Genomic DNA, 18,161 nt, shown 5'->3' on the forward strand with positions numbered 1-18,161 from the left:
GTCCTGGGGAGCCGCATTGGAGGTGGGGCCTCGAGGGCGGGGCAGGGCCGGCGCTGCCCTGTGGGGGCCGGGGGCGGGGCTGTCTCCCGGCGCGGCCCCGCCGCGGCCTCTGGCGCTGGTCGCTAAGGAGCGGGGCGGGCCCGGGCAGGTGAGTGCGGGGCGGGGCGGGGCGGGCCGGGCAGGTGAGTGCGGGGCGGGCCGGGCCGGGCCGGGCCCCGCGGAGCAGCCGCCCGTCGCCCCGGTAGCCTCCGCGGCGCGCTCCGACGCCCCGGGCTGCAGCTCAGCGCCGGCGACAGGCCGGGCCGGGCCCCCGGGGCGATGGCGGGGCTCACCGGCGCGCTTCCTGAGGGGAATAGGTGCCCTGGGTCGCTGTGTGTCGTTCAGTGCCGCTCAGGAGCAGCCTGGGCCCCGCTCACGGTGTCCTGGTGGCGTCCCCGGGACAGGCGAGGGCCGCGGCCCTGGCTCCGCCCAGGGCGGGGCCTGAGTCGGGCGGGGTCTGCGCCGCGCGCTTGGGGCTAGAAGCGTGCGGAAGTGGAGCCCTGAGCGACGCGCTCCCAGCGCCCCAGCCCCGCTGTGGACGGGGCGGCCTCCTCCGGCCGACGCAGCCGCAGCGCCGCCTCGTGCGCCGGCGGGTTCCTGGCGGCCGGCGGAGCTCGCTGGCTTCGCGTCGAGCTCCGGCGGCACCTCGTGGGGCACGAGCCCGCCCTGCCGCCTCCCGGGCTGCGGAGTCGTTGGCGCTGCGCAAAGCGGTGCCCTCCTGCCCGACGAGTGTTTCCCGTGGGCTCTGCTTTGGTGGCTCAATTGCGTGAGGTCCATGGAAACAGTGAACGGTGGCCCTGTATTTGTTAGTATCGTTACTAACATAGAAAGCTCATTAATATGGGGCATTTGGAGCGGAGACTCGAGGGACCCACTTTCCTAGGGAAACCGTATGTAACTGGGCAGAGAGGGAATATTCCCTTTAACAAAAATAACTAATACCTCCCGGCTAATATGTCGTTAGCACTGTTCACAATCCCATCCATGCTTTCCCAGGGTCTGGTGGGAAGATGGTTACAATAAGACGACAAGCATTGAAAAGGGGGGGGGGGGAGCAGGAATCAAACTTCTAGGCTTTGTCTTCACCTCCAAAACCTGTGTGTTTTTACCATGCAATAATGAATGCACGTTAGCTGTCCTACTGCACAATCTCAGTGAAGGGATGGCACTGTAGTAAAACCTTGCAGTAAAAGTGACAATGCCTTGTGTCCACTAGGATCTTACTGTGCAATAGCTAACAGGTGTACAAAAGCCACTTTTGTTGCAGTGGAGACATGGCCCTAGCTGCTCAAGAGGAAATGCCAACCCACTGTAACTTAATTTAAACAAAGAGGCTTTTATTGTTGCTGGAATTTTCCAAGTGCTTTGAGAAAGTTCAGTGCCCAGATTTCAGTGGTATTTGAAAATCCCAACCTTCTATGTCTAAATAATGTGTGGTACTGCTGATACCATCTTTAAAATGTCTGGTTGATTGTCTTAAAATAGTGCAATATGTTAAGGAGGCTTTAACACTGCAATGCATTTGCTGGGACATAGAGTAATGCAGAATTCTGCTAACCAGCACTGCTGTAAAATGAGTCGAAGCCTTTTAAGAACCCCAAAGAATTTGCTTAGGTTTTCCCCAAATCTTCAAGTGATGTTATCGGCTTTGAAAATGGGTGTTTTGCATCTGCATAGCGGGAGGAAAGCAAAATAGTACTGATTAGCTTAAACAGAGTAGTTTTCTTTCAATCACATATAGTACGCTCTCACTTTGTGTTGATTCTCTCCTTCGTAATCGTATGTAAGTCACATTAACAGTGCTTGGAAATAAACTCCAAAGAGATCTGGCTGACCAAGCACCTTCTCTTTCATGGCCTGGTCCAATCAGTGTGTAAGTTTTTTTTGTTTTGTTTGTTTGTTGGTTTGTTTGTTTTTTGTTTTTTTAAATAAACAGCAAACCCATCAAAACACTCCACTGTGTGTACAGCTCTCCTTGGGGAGAGGATGAGAGAGCGAACAAACCACAGGTGACAGATATTAGCCATGTTGCTCAGTGCTGTGACCACGTCCGGCTCCAGGCACCAGCGTTCCGAGCAGGTCCTAGGGGCGGCAGTCAGAAAGGGGCGGCAGAGTTTCTGTGACAGCAGCAATTCGGCGGCAGCTTCTCTCTCTCTCCTGCTGTTTGTGGCGGCAATTCAGTGCTTGGGGCTGCAAAAACGGTAGAGCTGGCCCTGGCTGTGACGCTGCCATGATGATTGCTGTGTAAGAACCTGGATAATCAAATGTTGGGGTGTGATCTTGTGATTTAGTTTCACATCTGTGTGTTATACGATGACTGTTTGCTATTAGGAATATTGTTGTTGCTTCCCAAAGCCAGCATGCAGATTTCACTGCTGTGTCACAATATAATGAGGAGATTAAAACTTGTTTAAATGCAAATACTTTCTGCTGCCAGGAATGGGTTGCTAAAAAGCAATGCACATTTAAAAAAATAAATCCCTACTATGAAATACACGCTTTTTGAAGCATACCTAGTTGTCATTCAATTACAATGGGAGCCCTGACAATAGAACTTCATTCTAGTAGACTGTCACAATAGTGACTGGTGTACGTACCGGAGGATGGTAAATTTGCATTGGAAAGTCTGCCAAGAGATGACATCTTGGGGTACCAGAGGGCTTTCCCACAATGCAACAAGACTCTGGAAGCTTGTATTCTTATTAAGCATTCAAAGTTGCAGAGGGATCTGCAGATTTATGCTGTAGTTAGGCAGCTGTAGGGAAGCATTCTCAAGATACAAAATGTAATTTGTATTTTTATTCCTTGAATCCTTCTTTTCTCATAGTGCTAACTATCTGCCTTGATTCTATAGTGCAATTAAAATCAGAAGGTGTTTATGAATGGAAAACTTGTGCTGCTTGCATGTAGTGAGGAATAATTAGCCACAAGGAAAAATTAACCATTGATTGTCTGGAAAACTGGTCTGCAAAATGGCTATTAATGTCTGCTACTAGTAGATTGCTAGAGGATTTGTTTCATAGATTCATAGATACTAAGGTCAGAAGGGACCATTCTGATCATCTAGTCCGACCTCCTGCACAGTGCACGCCACAGAATCTCACCCACCCACTCCTATGAAAAACTACATTTTTAGATTTGTTACAGCAAATCTTATAAATATGCTGGACTTCCTAGACTCTCTTTATTAATAACACTTGGCACTGTTACCATTATTACTTTTTTACACCAGCTCAGGGGCTCACATTGTAATAGGCACTATACAGACATATAGTAAATGACAAGTCTCTTCACATAGAATCATAGAAGGTTAGGGTTGGAAGGGACCTCAGGAGGTCATCTAGTCCAACCCCCTGCTCAAAGCAGGACCAATCCCCAATTTTTGCCCCAGATCCTAAATGGCCCCTTCAAGGATTGAACTCACAACCCTGGGTTTAGCAAGGCCAATGCTCAAACCACTGAGCTATCCCTCCACCAATCTTCAAAGCATTTTGCAGATGCAAGCAAACCCCCAGGAAAAGGCACTGTTGTCGTTTTGCTTTCTTTCTGCCAGTTCACTGTTTCATGCAGTTAATTTTAATATTTGCAATATAAGTTTAATTAAAAGCCTAGGAAATAAAGTTAAATTCTATTAAATAAAATACAGACTGAGTTTCCAGCTTCTTCCTGTTGCCCCAAAAAAAAAAATCACCTCTGTTCCTAGGACACTGAAATAGTTTGCAAACTTGGTCTTGTTCTGACTGAAAGAAAGTCAGTTACCCAATTAATACACTCCCTGGCCTATGAGATTGGTTACACTTTAAACCTTTTGGCTGTATAAACATCTGGATTGAACAAGCAGAGCTTAACTAGGTTTTACTCGTTGCTAACTGCAAAGGACAGCAGGGTAAAATTAGAAGGGAAATGTCTGCCAGGAAACCAGTCCGCTTTCTCACTTAGCAATTCTAGCATCTGAGCTTCAGGTGTCTGTGATCAGTGACATGAAGGTTATTTTGATTTGTTTGCTCTGACAAACAGGTAAATGCCGTCATTGAATTTTCTGCAGACTCCTACTGACCTGGAAAACAAGAGCTTTAGGTCAGCTAGGTCAGACTGAAATCAATCCAGTTAGAGCATCTCCTGCTGAGAAGAATCCGATTACTGTACCTGGTAATTCACTACCATTGAAACCAGCCTGTAGACTGCTGCACCTCTCCTGTATTGATTTAATGCTTTTAGTGAGTTTAGTGCTAGTAAAAGGCAGTGGAGTGACTGGAGCCTTTACCCCAGAACAGAACATGGCACAACAGTGTAGGCGAAACCTGCGCTGCTTTGCCAGCCTGTATCAACTGTTAGCTGGAGAGGCCACCACAGAGGTGGCTGGCCCCAGGACCCATTCGATGCTTGTTTGTTCCCTGCTGCTGGGAATGGCACCTTCCTTGGGTGCTGGGTGACACAGGGCCAGGTGGGCTCAGCATTACTTAAACCTCTTGAACAACAGCATGTTGTTTTCCTCTGCTTAGCGTTACTTGGGCTTTCCCCAAAGGTTAACATGGTGCTCTCTGGGAGCGTGGGTGGATCGGAGCCCTGGTCATGGGACACAGAGACTTACAGTTCTAGGTCTTGAAGGTGCCACAGGTACTCCTTTTCTAGTTCTAGGTCTCTGGCTCATCTCTAGTATTCCAACCAACATCATCCTTAATGTAGGCAGCTGAAGAGCCTCAGACAGACAAGTGGGTTGGTAGTTGTCCACATCATAAAACCTGCCAGAAACTGGCAATGTGAAGGTGAAAGGCTGGGTGGGTATATTGACTGGGTAAGGCAGAGGTAGTTCAGGTAGGGGCTGAGGTACATAATAAGGATACTTCCTGTGCTACGCTTGTTCTGAGGCCACAGGGCCTGGCACCAGCACAGAATTCAGTTCGTTGCAACAGTCATAAAGACCAACAAAACAACAGTAAAACTCAGCCAACGTACTCCCAGGAAACACACGCTCCTTTCAGATAGTACTATGGGCCATTCTCACCTGAGGTGTTTGCTAATAAGATGCTGATTGAGTTGCCCATAAAGCAGTATCCACTGGCCACACCTCCCAACTGGCACTGCGCAGAGAGAAGCAGCAAGCTTATATTGTCAGGAGTGAGGGGTATGGGGGTCGGGAAGAGGAGTAAGGGAAATGTAGAGAAGCTAATGACTGGGATTGTAGTGAAAGTGCTGCATTCTCAGCATTGGATCCAATGGATGTAAAGATCAGAACTGATTTATAAATTCCCCATAACGTGTCCTCTCCTAATCCCAGAGATTGCCTGAGATGCTGAGGTTTCGATGCTGAGCACTACATGCTGGATTACAGAGCTGCTCACCTTGGCTCATGTGCAATATCATGGGGAAACTGCAGAGTAAAATCAACTGCAGCACCTCCAAATACAGGTAAACAATCTCCTAGGAATGCCAGCTTCATGTTAAGTTTCTAAACCCCACCAATTATGGCAGGGAGGTTAGTGATCATATGTAATCATCTGGGTTTTATGAACTGTAATTTTTTCCTTTTGTCTTTTGATTCTAAAGGTTGCTTAATTTCTCAATGGTCTAAAATACCTGTCTCTGCCTCCACATATATTTGAAAGCAGTGGCCTAGATCCCAGCACTGCAATGACTGTGTGGCTAAAATGGCAATTCCACCCCCATTCAGTATTTGCTTGTAGCCCTGAACATAAGAAGTTGCTTTAGTGAATGGAGTGTGTTGGCAGCACTCTCAAACTAATCCATCCTCTCTCTCCAGAGAGTGTCACTGACATCCACCTGGGCTGTTCCTAGGCAAGGGTGCAAAGGACCTGGGTGTACTGTCTTGGGTGGAAAATGGCTCCTCTTGACAAAGGAGATATTGCTCTGCTAGTCCTGCACCCTGGGCCATCTAGCAATCAATTGTCCTTAGCCCTGCAGTATAGTGTCTACCAGTACAGCTGGGATGCGAATAGCTGCAAAAAGAAAAGGAGTACTTGTGGCACCTTAGAGACTAACAAATTTATTAGAGCATAAGCTTTCGTGAGCTACAGCTCTCTTCATCGGATGCATTTCCGATGCAGTGAATAGCTGCACTGTCACACACATGTTCTTTTCTTTTCGTAGGTATTAGCCAGGTATTAATCCAGTATTAATCCAAGAGAGGTGCTGGTGCCACCACGGAAGAGATCAGAGAGAGTTTCAGATGCAGTTACCCTACCACCCTCCCCCAACCACACATGGAAATGGAGAGCTTTCTGTGGACTGAATGGTCTGGGAGCTGTATCAAAGTATCTGGCAGCAAAAAGGGGATCTCTGGTTTGAGAGTATCCTAACAGCAACACAGTCAGCTTTGTCTTGCTCTCATAATGAACCAAGTGGTGGTGCTGACAGCCTGTGCTGGGAGCAGTTCCTGTATTCCTGACCAGGATTTATGTGCTGCAAGCTATTTGTGTGGGAGGGAGCGGGGCCCTCCTGCTGGAGGGGTGGGGATATGCTACGGCAAGCATGGGAGAAATGGTGAGCAGTCTAGTCTCTGAGAGTGAGAGAAAAGGAGTACTTGTGGCACCTTAGAGACTAACAAATTTATTTGAGCATAAGCTTTCGTGAGCTACAGCTCACTTCATCGGATGCATTTGGTGGAAAATACAGAGGGGAGATTTATATACACACACAGAGAACATGAAACAATGGGTTTATCATACACACTGTAAGGAGAGTGATCAGTTAAGAGGAGCCATCACCAGCAGCAGGGGGGCGGGAAGGAGGAAAACCTTTCATGGTGACAAGCAAGGTAGGCTATTTCCAGCAGTTAACAAGAACATCTGAGGAACAGTGGGGGGTGGGGTGGGGTGGGGTTGGGGGGAGAAATAACATGGGGAAATAGTTTTACTTTGTGTAATGACTCATCCATTCCCAGTCTCTATTCAAGCCTAAGTTAATTGTATCCAGTTTGCACATTAATTCCAATTCAGCAGTCTCTAGTTGGAGTCTGTTTTTGAAGTTTTTTTTGTTGAAGAAGGATAGCCACCCTCAGGTCTGTAATGGAGTGACCGGAGAGATTGAAGTGTTCTCCAACTGGTTTTTGAATGTTATAATTCTTGACGTCTGATTTGTGTCCATTTATTCTTTTACGTAGAGACTGTCCAGTTTGACCAATGTACATGGCAGAGGGGCATTGCTGGCACATGATGGCATATATCACATTGCTAGATGTGCAGGTGAACGAGCCTCTGATAGTGTGGCTGACGTGGTTAGGCCCTATGATGGTGTCCCCTGAATAGATATGTGGACAGAGTTGGCAACAGGCTTTGTTGCAAGGATAGGTTCCTGGGTTAGTGGTTCTGTTGTGTGGTGTGTGGTTGCTGGTGAGTATTTGCTTCAGGTTGGGGGGCTGTCTGTAAGCAAGGACTGGCCTGTCTCCCAAGATCTGTGAGAGTGATGGGTCGTCCTTCAGGATAGGTTGTAGATCCTTGATGATGCGTTGGAGAGGTTTTAGTTGGGGGCTGAAGGTGATGGCGAGCGGCGTTCTGTTATTTTTTTGTTGGGCCTGTCCTGTAGTAGGTGACTTCTGGGTACTCTTCTGGCTCTGTCAATGTGTTTCTTCACTTCAGCAGATGGGTATTGTAGTTGTAAGAATGCATGATAGAGATCTTGTAGGTGTTTCTCTGTCTGAGGGGTTGGAGCAAATGCAGTTATATCGTAGAGCTTGGCTGTAGACAATGGATCGTGTGGTATGATCTGGATGAAAGCTAGAGGCATGTAGGTAGGAATAGCGGTCAGCAGGTTTTCCCACACGATCATACCACACGATCCATTGTCTACAGCCAAGCTCTACAATATAACCGCATTTGCTCCAACCCCTCAGACAGAGACAAACACCTACAAGATCTCTATCGTGCATTCTTACAACTACAATACCCACCTGCTGACGTGAAGAAACACATTGACAGAGCCAGAAGAGTACCCGGAAGTCACCTACTACAGGACAGGCCCAACAAAGAAAATAACAGAACGCCACTAGCCATCACCTTCAGCCCCCAACTAAAACTCTCCAACGCATCATCAAGGATCTACAACCTATCCTGAAGGACGACCCATCACTCTCACAGATCTTGGGAGACAGGCCAGTCCTTGCTTACAGACAGCCCCCCAACCTGAAGCAAATACTCACCAGCAACCACACAACAGAACCACTAACCCAGGAACCTATCCTTGCAACAAAGACCGTTGCCAACTTTGTCCACATATCTATTCAGGGGACACCATCATAGGGCCTAATCACGTCAGCCACACTATCAGAGGCTCGTTCACCTGCACATCTAGCAATGTGATATATGCCATCATGTGCCAGCAATGCCCCTCTGCCACGTACATTGGTCAGACTGGACAGTCTCTACGGAAAAGAATGAATGGACACAAATCAGACGTCAAGAATTATAACATTCAAAAACCAGTTGGAGAACACTTCAATCTCTCCGGTCGCTCCATTACAGACCTGAGGGTGGCTATTCTTCAAAAAAAACCTTCAAAAACAGACTCCAACGAGAGACTGCTGAATTGGAATTAATGTGCAAACTGGATACAATTAACTTAGGCTTGAATAGAGACTGGGAATGGATGAGTCATTACGCAAAATAAAACCATTTCCCCATGGTATTTCTCCCCCTCCCCCCACCCCCCACTGTTCCTCAGATGTTCTTGTTAACTGCTGGAAATAGCCTACCTTGCTTGTCACCATGAAAGGTTTTTCTCTTTCCCACCCCCCACCCCTGCTGCTGGTCATGGCTTATCTTAAGTGATCACTCTCCTTACAGTTTTCAGAGTAGCAGCCGTGTTGATCTGTATTCGCATCCGATGAAGTGAGCTGTAGCTCACGAAAGCTTATGCTCTAATAAATGTGTTAGTCTCTAAGGTGCCACAAGTACTCCTTTTCTTTTTGCGAATACAGACTAACATGGCTGCTACTCTGAAACCTGTCATTATGAGAGTGAGAGAGACACCCTCAATATCCTGAGCAAGTGACATGCATGGCTCCCCCTGCAAAGAAAGGGTTAAATTCTCCCTTTCTCCATGAGTAGGGAGATGGGAGTACTGGCCCATAACTACTGGAGATAAGCCAAGGGCACAAAGCAGCAGAAAGGACAACAGGAATGTTATTGTGAGGGACATTTGAGAGAGCAGAAAATGTCTGAACTGTTGGAACAGTGTCTGAGTCAGACCATCATCTGCCAGCCGTAGCAGGGAGACTGGTGAAGTTCTGTTAAAGTCAGTCCCATGCACCATAGTGGAGGTGAGTAACTGTTCTGCAGGTTTAGGAATTGGAGGTGGAAGAGATCTATTATGTCACATCTAGGAAACACATTTATGTCCCCGGAGAGCTGATCTCTGCATTGCCCAGAGTGTGCGTGTTGGCTTGCCTTTCTCCAGCATCTCAACATGCAGCGTTTCTTCCTAAACCAAGGTGCTGCTGTCCTTACATTCAGTCTAATTGGAGCCAATGCCATGTGCTTTGAGACGTGGGATGGGTGATCTACGGCATACAATGACTTCTCTGTAATGTGTACTGAAGTTCCTGCTGCTGTGTCTTTTCCTCTTTGGCAGGCCTGATGATTATATGGAAGAGGACAGTCCTGCCCAGGCTGTTCAGCAATACGTTCCTGCTCACACTGACGCCGTCACTTCTGTGGCTGCTCTAACATCGGATCTCTGTGTGTCGGGAGGAAAGGACAAGGTAGGGTGGGTCAAAATTCACAAGGAAATCAAGTGTGTCTGGATGAAGTGAGCTGTAGCTCACGAAAGCTTATGCTCAAATAAATTTGTTAGTCTCTAAGGTGCCACAAGTACTCCTTTTCTTTTTGCGAATACAGACTAACATGGCTGCTACTCTGAAACCTGTGAAGTGTGTCTGGAACTCTCTGCCATAGAGATAAGGGCAAATGTCTTGGCGAGATTCAAACAACGGGGTTTACGTGTTCACAGGCATCAGACCGACAGTTGGCTAAAATAAAAATGCAAAGGCTGTCAGTACTCCAAGCCACCCACTGCCCATTAGCTGGCGTGGGGAAAAAGTGCTCCTCCCATTCGCAGGTACTTGTGATGGGGAGGAACACAGTGGCCATGAGCCCTTGTTGGCACCTGTAGACAAACAGCTCTTGTGGGGCAATTCCTTTGCTCTGAAGCATTTCAAACCATCAAACATCCCTTTATTTCAGCGTGGGGAACTCAAAACCAACCATCATGGCTCCATGAAATTCACCTTTGTAGGCAACAAATTACCCAGCCCACCTGTGAAGGGGGGTTCCAGAATAAATATACCTTCCCAGCCATAAGCACCGTGTCTCTTTTGTGATGCTAACGCAGTTAAAGGAGGCTGGGCTGATGGCACAGAGCATGCAGGCCTTGCTGGCAGAGGGGGATCACTACCAGAGCAGAGACTGAGTGAGGCTGTGAAGTCAGGAGGACATTAAGATGTGGCAATAGTGTTCCAAATAATGTTTATTTTTAAATCACTGCCCCCTTGACAGGGCGCGTGGGATGCCACACAACACAGCTGTGCAATCCTCCAATTCACAGGGCATCATAGAACCACAGGGTTAGAAGTGGCCGCAATTGTCATCTAGTCTAACCCCCTGCTAAGACACAGGATTTGTTGTATCTAAACCATCCAAGACAGGTGGCTCTCCAGCCTCCTTTTGAAAACCTCCAGTGAAGGAGCTTCCACAACCTCCCTAGACAGTCTGTGCCATTGTCCTACTGTTCTGACAGGTAGGAAGTTTTTCCTGAGATTTAATCTAAATCTGCTTGTTTGAAGTTTGAACCCAATGCCTCTTGTCCTGCTCTCTTGGCAAAAGAGAATCATTTTTCTCTCTCCTTTTTATGGCAGCCTTTCAAGTATTTGAAGACCGCTCTCATCTCCCCCCTCAATCTCCTCTTTTCCAAACTACCCATACCCAGTTCCTTCAGCCTTTGCTCGTATGGCTTGCATTCCATTCCTCTGATCATCTTTGTTGCTCGCCTCCGGATCCTTTTCAGTTTCTCTACATCCTTCCTATCCATTGGTGATCAAAACTGGACACAGTCCTCCAGCTGAAGCCTAACCAGCGCTGAGTAGCGTGGTACTATCACCTCCCGTGACTTGCATGTCATACCTCTGTTAAGTATCAGAGGGGTAGCTGTGTTAGTCTGTATCCACAAAAACAATGAGGAGTCTGGTTGCACTTTAAAGTATAAAAAATTTATTTGGGCACAAGCTTTCGTGGGTAAAAACCCCACTTGTTCAGAAAAGAAGCTTATGCCCAAATAAATTTGTTAGTCTTTAAGGTGCCACCGGACTCCTTGTACCTCTGTTAATGTAACCTAAAATTGCATTTGCTATTTTTTTGCAACAGCAGCACATTGTTGACATATCCATCTATTTAGCTCATGCCCATCACTATGGCACTCAAGTGCCTCATATTGCAGGTGAGGGTAGCCATGCTCATTTTCAAGAGCCGTGGCCATGGGGAGAAGACAGACACTAAGCTGATGGTTTTGAATCTGGGCAGTTTATTAAGTATTTATGTGTTTGGAACATGTTTTGTTTCTTTTAAAAATCAGGGCCCACATCTTCAAACCTGTGTGCATGAAGTTAGACTCCTAAATCCAGATGTAAGCTCCACAGGCTCCACTTGAAATCTTGGCCCCAGCAAATCACCCACTGACTTCAGTGTGGCCAGCATGTCACCCCTGGACGCTAATTCCAGGCGTCTGCATTTGAACGTTTTGGTCCATACATTTAAGAGCAAGCCCCGTCCTGTGTTCCAAACAGCACCTAAGCTACTCAGCCCAGAGAGACTGTAACATGCAAGGGATGTTGGGCCCACCACAGAAGTAACTAGGTGGAAGTCTCTGGATTGTGATGTACAGGGGGTCAGACTAGGTAAGACAGTTCTCCCTTCTGGCCTTCACATCAGCCAACCTGTGATGCGTTCTTTTATATTACAAGTGAAGAGCTTCTGAAAGCGGGGATCTAAATGTGCCGCTGGTGCTCAGGACAAGACCAGCTGACTACTTTAGGCTTTGACAGTGGGTGGCGGCCCAGTGCTCTACATGTTTTCATACCCAGGCTGCACATATTACAAAGCGATTATTTTTATTCCCTGTTGCTGAGTCCAAACTATGCTCCCTTTATTGACCTGGTTTGTATTTTTTTCCACCAAATGCATCTGATGAAGTGAGCTGTAGCTCATGAAAGCTTATGCTCTAATAAATTTGTTAGTCTCTAAGGTGCCACAAGTACTCCTTTTTCTTTTTGCGAATACAGACTAACACGGCTGCTACTCTGAAACCTATGGTTTGTATTGTCCATCCTGATAGAAATGGGGTGTGGGTGGCTTTTTGCTCTATAAACTGTTTCTTTTATTTCAATAGACATGTAGGTTTTCACACAATGAGGGCTATTTTTTCCTGATGCTCTTCACCCAGTACACACCCTTGCTGTGCCCTCCCCTTTATAACAGGAAAAGCTATTTGTCTGGAAAAAAAATATGTAAAAATCATAGACTCTGTCCGCACGCACAGATGTGCTGGTTGAATTCACATAAATGTTTCTCTCTTCAGACGGTAGTCGTGTATAACTGGAGATCAGGAGCAGTGCTGAAGAGGTTTGTAGGACATCAACGTGAAGTGACTAAGGTAAATATCAGACTTGACAAAAGTGCAGAGTGAGTCTTATGTGGATCACTGACTTCCGTCAAGGCAGACATAACAAGCGACAGTGATTGGTCATTATCCAGAGCTGGTGTGACTTTGCTTGGTCAGCAAGGAAGGGATGGAACATGCAGCCTGTTGCTGCATAATATGAGTTGATTTTTCATGACTAGGAAAAGGGAGTTTATGCTCCCTAGAGATGAATATGCAAAGTGACAACATCCAAATAGCACTGGCTCTATGCAGCTTTAATATGTATTCATGCCTCCATATCAAGAGACCATGACAGCAGGATGAATTGCTGGGTCAGGTTTTTATTTCAGGGATGATATCAGTTTGTCTTCAAATCTTATGCTACTAGATTATGGGTACAGACTAATAGCTACTCACAGCCCCCAGAGGGCTTTGATCTGAGACCTAGTATCCTATTTGTGAAGCCAATTAGGCTTCCTTTGTAGCAAATTGCGTGTGAATATGTACGCACCTTCCCCCCCCCTTTGTTATATAGTGAGGCAGGACTGGTAGCACCACCTATTATTAAGGTTGCCTAAGACTTCCCTTCATAAGATGATTTTTCCGTTGCTTATAACTTTGCCAAACTTTAACCATTTTGGTTAAAATTTTTCATGCTGGCAAACTTGTTTTGCAAAGTTTCAGCCAAAATGGGTCAGCCATTTCTGTGAATGATGCTGGGCAAATACATTGTTTTGCAAAATGTTGAAATGCTGGTGACTATTTCATTGAGAGGCTCTAGCACACCTATGCATTGGAGCAGGAATGTAAAATTTGGCAGAGGATGGCCTTTGTGTCAGGGATGAGTGTTTTGGTGTTCCTGTGAAAATCTGCCCTCATCTGGCCTAGTAATAAGCCTTTGGAAAAAATCTCAGTTTGCTCATGTTCAAAGTTTCCTAGAGTTTAGCCGCTTAAATCTCCAAAGATACCATCCTCCTTGAAGAAAAAGAGTACTTGTGGTACCTTAGAGACTAACAAATTTATTTGAGCATAAACTTTCGTGAGCTACAGCTCACTTCATCGGACGCACCTTGAGCATATTCCAGTCCTTCTGTGCTACCGGGTTGCACATGCACCATCCCCACAGAGTGACTGAGCACCCTTAACCCAGGGCTAGGGGGCAAAGCTGGACTTTCCCTGTAATTGCGCCTCCTAGATAGTTCCAGTGCCTAGGCCTTGACCTGAGAGCAGGGAGCCAGTCTCTCCTGTACTCTCAGGACCCCCTTGCCAGCACCCAGGCAACGTGGAGGAGGAAGCCGCCTGCCTCAGATGCAGAGGGGACAAGAGCCAGACTGTTGGGGGAGAGGGAACAAAGTAGAGTGCAACAAGGAAGCTTGGATTGGGAATTGGTGGGGGGAAGGAAAGCGAGTATACTGAGAGCTGGAGGGGAGGAGACTGGGAGCTGGGGAGGGGAACAGGTGGGGGAGGGGGGACTGGGAGCCAGTTGGTGTGGGAGGAGGAGAACACTGAGGTTAGACAAGGAGCTAGGGGAAGGGGATAGCTGGGATTGGCTGGACACGGAGATTGGAACTGGGACCCTGTGGGGTTTCCTTGTTCTCTGGGCGCCCTGGGATCTGATTTGCAGCAGTGTGGAGCATTCACAGCTGGGACAAATAAACTGTCTCCTGCTGTATGATTCCTACTGTGTTCAGAGAAACAACCTTTGTACGTTCTTTGTAAATAAATATGATTGCATCAAGAAATGCCTGATTCGATCATCAGTTTCTCCCCCTAGCAGAAACAACCTTTAGGAGCCTGAATAGTAACTAACCACTAAGGTCACAGGGAGTAACAGCAGAAATGGAAAACATATTAAATTGAAGTGATTGCTGCAGGGGTATCGTGGCAGCAGTTTACTCCATGGAGACTAAACTGGCCCCCTGGCTTACACAATCCCTTTACTGGATCTGGATCTGAAGAGCTCAGTTCTTCGAATGATTGCTCATGTGCATTCTGCAATAGGTGTGCGTGCTCCAGTGCCGGAAGTTTTTCCCCTAGCAGTACCCGTAGGGTGGAGCCCGCGGCCCCTGGAGCAGCACCTGCCTGGCGCGGTATAAGGGGAGCTGCGCGCCCCCCCTTGTCCCCTCAGTTCCTTCGTGCCGCCAGTGAAGGTGCGTCGGACCTGCTCTGCTCCAGCTTGGCTGTAGCTTATCCCCAGAACTGTTCATTCGTTCATTCAGTGTTAGTACCTGTAGTTAGTCAGCTCTTTAGTTAGTTTAGTTAGTCAGTGTGCAATAGGTCTATGCCCCGCGCCCTGGGTTTTAAGTCGTGTGGCTCTTGTAGGTGTTCTATGCCAAAAAGTGACCCGCACGCAGACTGTTTGTGCTGCTTGAGAGAAACCCATATCAGCGAAAGGTGCAAGATTTGCAAGTCATTAAAGCTTTGGCCCAAAAGAGAAAGGGACATTAGGCTCCAGGCCATCCTGATGGAGTCAGCGCTGACCCTAACCCTGGCACGCCTCTCCAAACTGGTACCCGGCACCGCGGCGTCAGTACGTGGCAAACTTCTGGTACCATCGACTCATCAGCACCGCTCCCCGTCCACAGGGCATGCCAAGAGGGTCAGGAAGACTACCTCTTTGCAGCGGCACCAAGGGAAGTCTGGGACAGAGGCTAGGCCCATGTCGGGCAGTCCTCAATCCCCACCGGGCCCCAGGCCTCCAACTCACATTGAGCGGAGTAGCCTGGCCCATTTGGAACAGGCTTCTCTGGATGTCCGGATGCTGTCCATTCCTGAAGCCCTCCAGGCGGCCTGGGACGTTATGTCCATGCCGGTGCTTGGAGCGCTGCCAATGTCAGCCCCACGCTCCAGAGGCAAGCCACCGCTGGGATCTCTGCAATCACCTCCGGCCCGGTACCAGTCTCAGTCGAGGGAACGTTCCCAACACTCGGGGCAGAGTCCAGGTGGATCGCCCTTGACGCCGACCAGACTGGCTGGCTGGGTTCCATCCGTCCGGGACTTGCGGCACTGCTCATCCTCGACCGAATATTGGCGGGACTGCAGTGGGTGTTGCCATCGGTCCTCGGAGAGGGTACCGCAGTCAATCATGGCACAGTTGTCAACGCCGTTCCTGCTCGACTCCCGCTCTAAGTCTCCACCAAGACATCGCAGCCCCGGGCGTCAATCGCTGGCATTTCACCGTCGTGGGTCTGCCCGTCGAGGCCATTCTCAGAGCAGCTGTTACCGCCGGTACCGGTCCTCCACGTCGAGATCACAGTTCCGTGGCTGTCTTGTATCCCGGCACTACCACTTCTCCCAATCCAGAGACAGCAGCAGATCTTATGCCAGCCCGGTCTCCATTCATAGCCGTCCTTCGATGGGCAAGGCCAGCCAACCCGAACAGCCAGCCCCGCTGGTGCCACAGCAAGTGCAGTGGCACTGAGCGTCGTGGCCAGCCCAATGGCACCAGTGGGCACCGTGGCCTCTGGCGCAGCCCCTGGTGGGTGCTCGCTCGGTGGCCAGAGCTTTGGAGGTACCATCGGCCTCCCTCTCCAGACCCCCAAGAAAGGAGGCAGTGGGATGTGCGTCCTCAGCACCGTGCCCGGAGTCCAACCAGGTGGTGGACCCTCCAGTGCTCGCCGACACCCACAGCACCGCACCAGCCTCTTTGCCCAGCCCGGAGGAGGCGATTGCGGCCCTGTCCCCCTCCATCCCACAGGAGGACTTCAGGGCCCACCAAGAACTCTCAAAGAGGATGGCAGCAAGCCTCCAACTCCAGGCAGAGGAGATGGAGGAGCCCTCAGACTGCCTGGTTAACATGTTATCCCCTTCTGCACTGGGTAGGGTGGCCTTGCCTCTCCATGAAGGGGTGGCGAAGATTTCAAATGCCCTGTGGCAAACACCAGCCTCATTGGCCCCCATCTCTAAAAAGGCGGAACACGAGTACTTTGTACCCACTAAGGGGCATGAGTACTTGTATACCCAGCTGGCGCCCAACTCCCTGGTGGTCGAGTCAGTCAACCACAGGGAACAACAGGGTCAGCCAACCCCGACCCCAAAGAACAAAGACTCTCGGAGACTGGACTCTTTCAGAAGGAAAGTTTATTCAACTTCGAGCTTCCAGTTACGAGTGGCAAACCATCAGGCTCTCCTGGGCCAGTACGAATTCAATCTGTGGGGCTCCCTGCCCAAGTTTGAGGACTCCCTCCAGGAGCGTGATAGGAAGGAGTTCAAGGCCCTAGTGGAGGAAGGGGCAGCGGCTGCTAGGGCGTTCCTGCAGGCAGCCTCGGATGCTGCGGACACAGCCGCACGATCAGTGGCCTCCACAGTGTCCATGAGACGGGCATCATGGCTCCTGCTCTCTGGGCTGTCCAGCGAGGCACAGTCTTCCATGCAGGATCTCCCATTTGACGGGATAGCTCTGTTTGCAGAGGAAACAGATACAAGGCTGCATGACACAAAAGACTTCCATACGACCCTCCAGACTCTGGGCCTCTATGTCTCGGCTCCGGCAAAACCTAAGTTCAAGCCAAAGAAGGCTCCCACCCAGGCTGCCCTCCCGAAGTACAAGACCTCCCGTAAGAATCAGTGGGACTATAAGAGATGCCCTCAGAGGCAGTCTCGTCCTGCCCCCAACCTGGGCCCTCCAAGAGCAAGCAGGTGGGGAAAAGGCGTTTTTGACGGGACGCTCAGGGGCACCCCACCAGTCCTCATCAGGGATCCACCCCGATAAAGCTTCCCTTCTCCAACCAATTTGTGTGCTTTCTTCCTGGAATGGTCGCGGCTAACCTTGGACCGATGGGTCCTCAACACCATCTCCCGGGGTTACACCCTCCAGTTTACTTCCTCCCCACCCAACCATCCCCTGGCCCATCCCCCTTGGGGGACCCCTCGCACAAAGCTCTGCTTGAGCAGGAGGTGGGGTGTCTCCTAGGTCTAGGAGCGATAGAGGCAGTGCCCGAGGAGTTCATGGTCAAGGGGTATTACTCCTGTTATTTCCTTATCCCGAAGGCCAAAAGGGGACTCGGGCCCATTCTGGACCTCCAAGGTCTGAAACAGTACATGGTGAAGCTCAAGTTCCTCATGGTCTCCCTGGCCTCCATCATCCCCTCCCTGGATCCCAGGGTCTGGTACACTGTCCTCGATCTATAGGATGCGTACTTCCACATATTCGAGGGGCACAGGCACTTCCTCCGTTTTGTGGTGGGACAGAATCATTACCAATTCACGGTCCTCCTGTTTGGTCTGTCCACTGCCCCCAGGTTGTTTACAAAATGCATGTAGGTGGTAGCGACCTATCTCAGATGGCAGGAGGTCCAGATATTTCCCTATCTGGACAATTGGCTTGTCAAGGGCACCTCTCAGTTGCAGGTGACTGATCATGTGGAGCTCCTCCTGTCCATGTGCACCGCCTCGGGCCTGTGGTAAACAACACCAAGTCCACATTAGTCCCAGTCCAACGCATAGAGTTTATCGGGGCGCTCCTGGACCCAGTGTCG

At 49.1% G+C, this 18,161-nt stretch overlaps 1 protein-coding gene across 19 annotated transcripts in view; it reads left to right on the top strand.

Annotated features, from left to right (window-relative positions):
• Window positions 1-50: 50 nt before the first annotated feature.
• WDR31 (WD repeat domain 31) overlaps window positions 51-18,161 on the top strand; it is a 40,898-nt gene continuing 22,787 nt past the window's right edge. For 3 of the 19 annotated variants that reach the window (XM_038374708.2, XM_038374720.2, XM_038374719.2), the window contains exons 1-4: window positions 3,539-4,188; window positions 5,318-5,448; window positions 9,625-9,754; window positions 12,622-12,696. In XM_038374708.2, coding sequence (XP_038230636.1) covers window positions 5,390-5,448; window positions 9,625-9,754; window positions 12,622-12,696 — 264 coding nt within the window. In that variant the 5' untranslated portion in view covers window positions 3,539-4,188; window positions 5,318-5,389. Of the gene's footprint in view, window positions 149-563; window positions 1,913-3,525; window positions 4,189-5,317; window positions 5,449-8,984; window positions 9,314-9,624; window positions 9,755-12,621; window positions 12,697-18,161 lie in introns of those variants that run through there. The other 16 variants (XR_006276124.1, XR_006276125.1, XM_043499129.1 and 13 more) reach the window with 13 other exon arrangements.

The sequence above is a fragment of the Dermochelys coriacea genome, chromosome 16 (genome assembly GCF_009764565.3).
Source record: "Dermochelys coriacea isolate rDerCor1 chromosome 16, rDerCor1.pri.v4, whole genome shotgun sequence".
Taxonomy (NCBI): Eukaryota; Metazoa; Chordata; order Testudines; family Dermochelyidae; genus Dermochelys; species Dermochelys coriacea.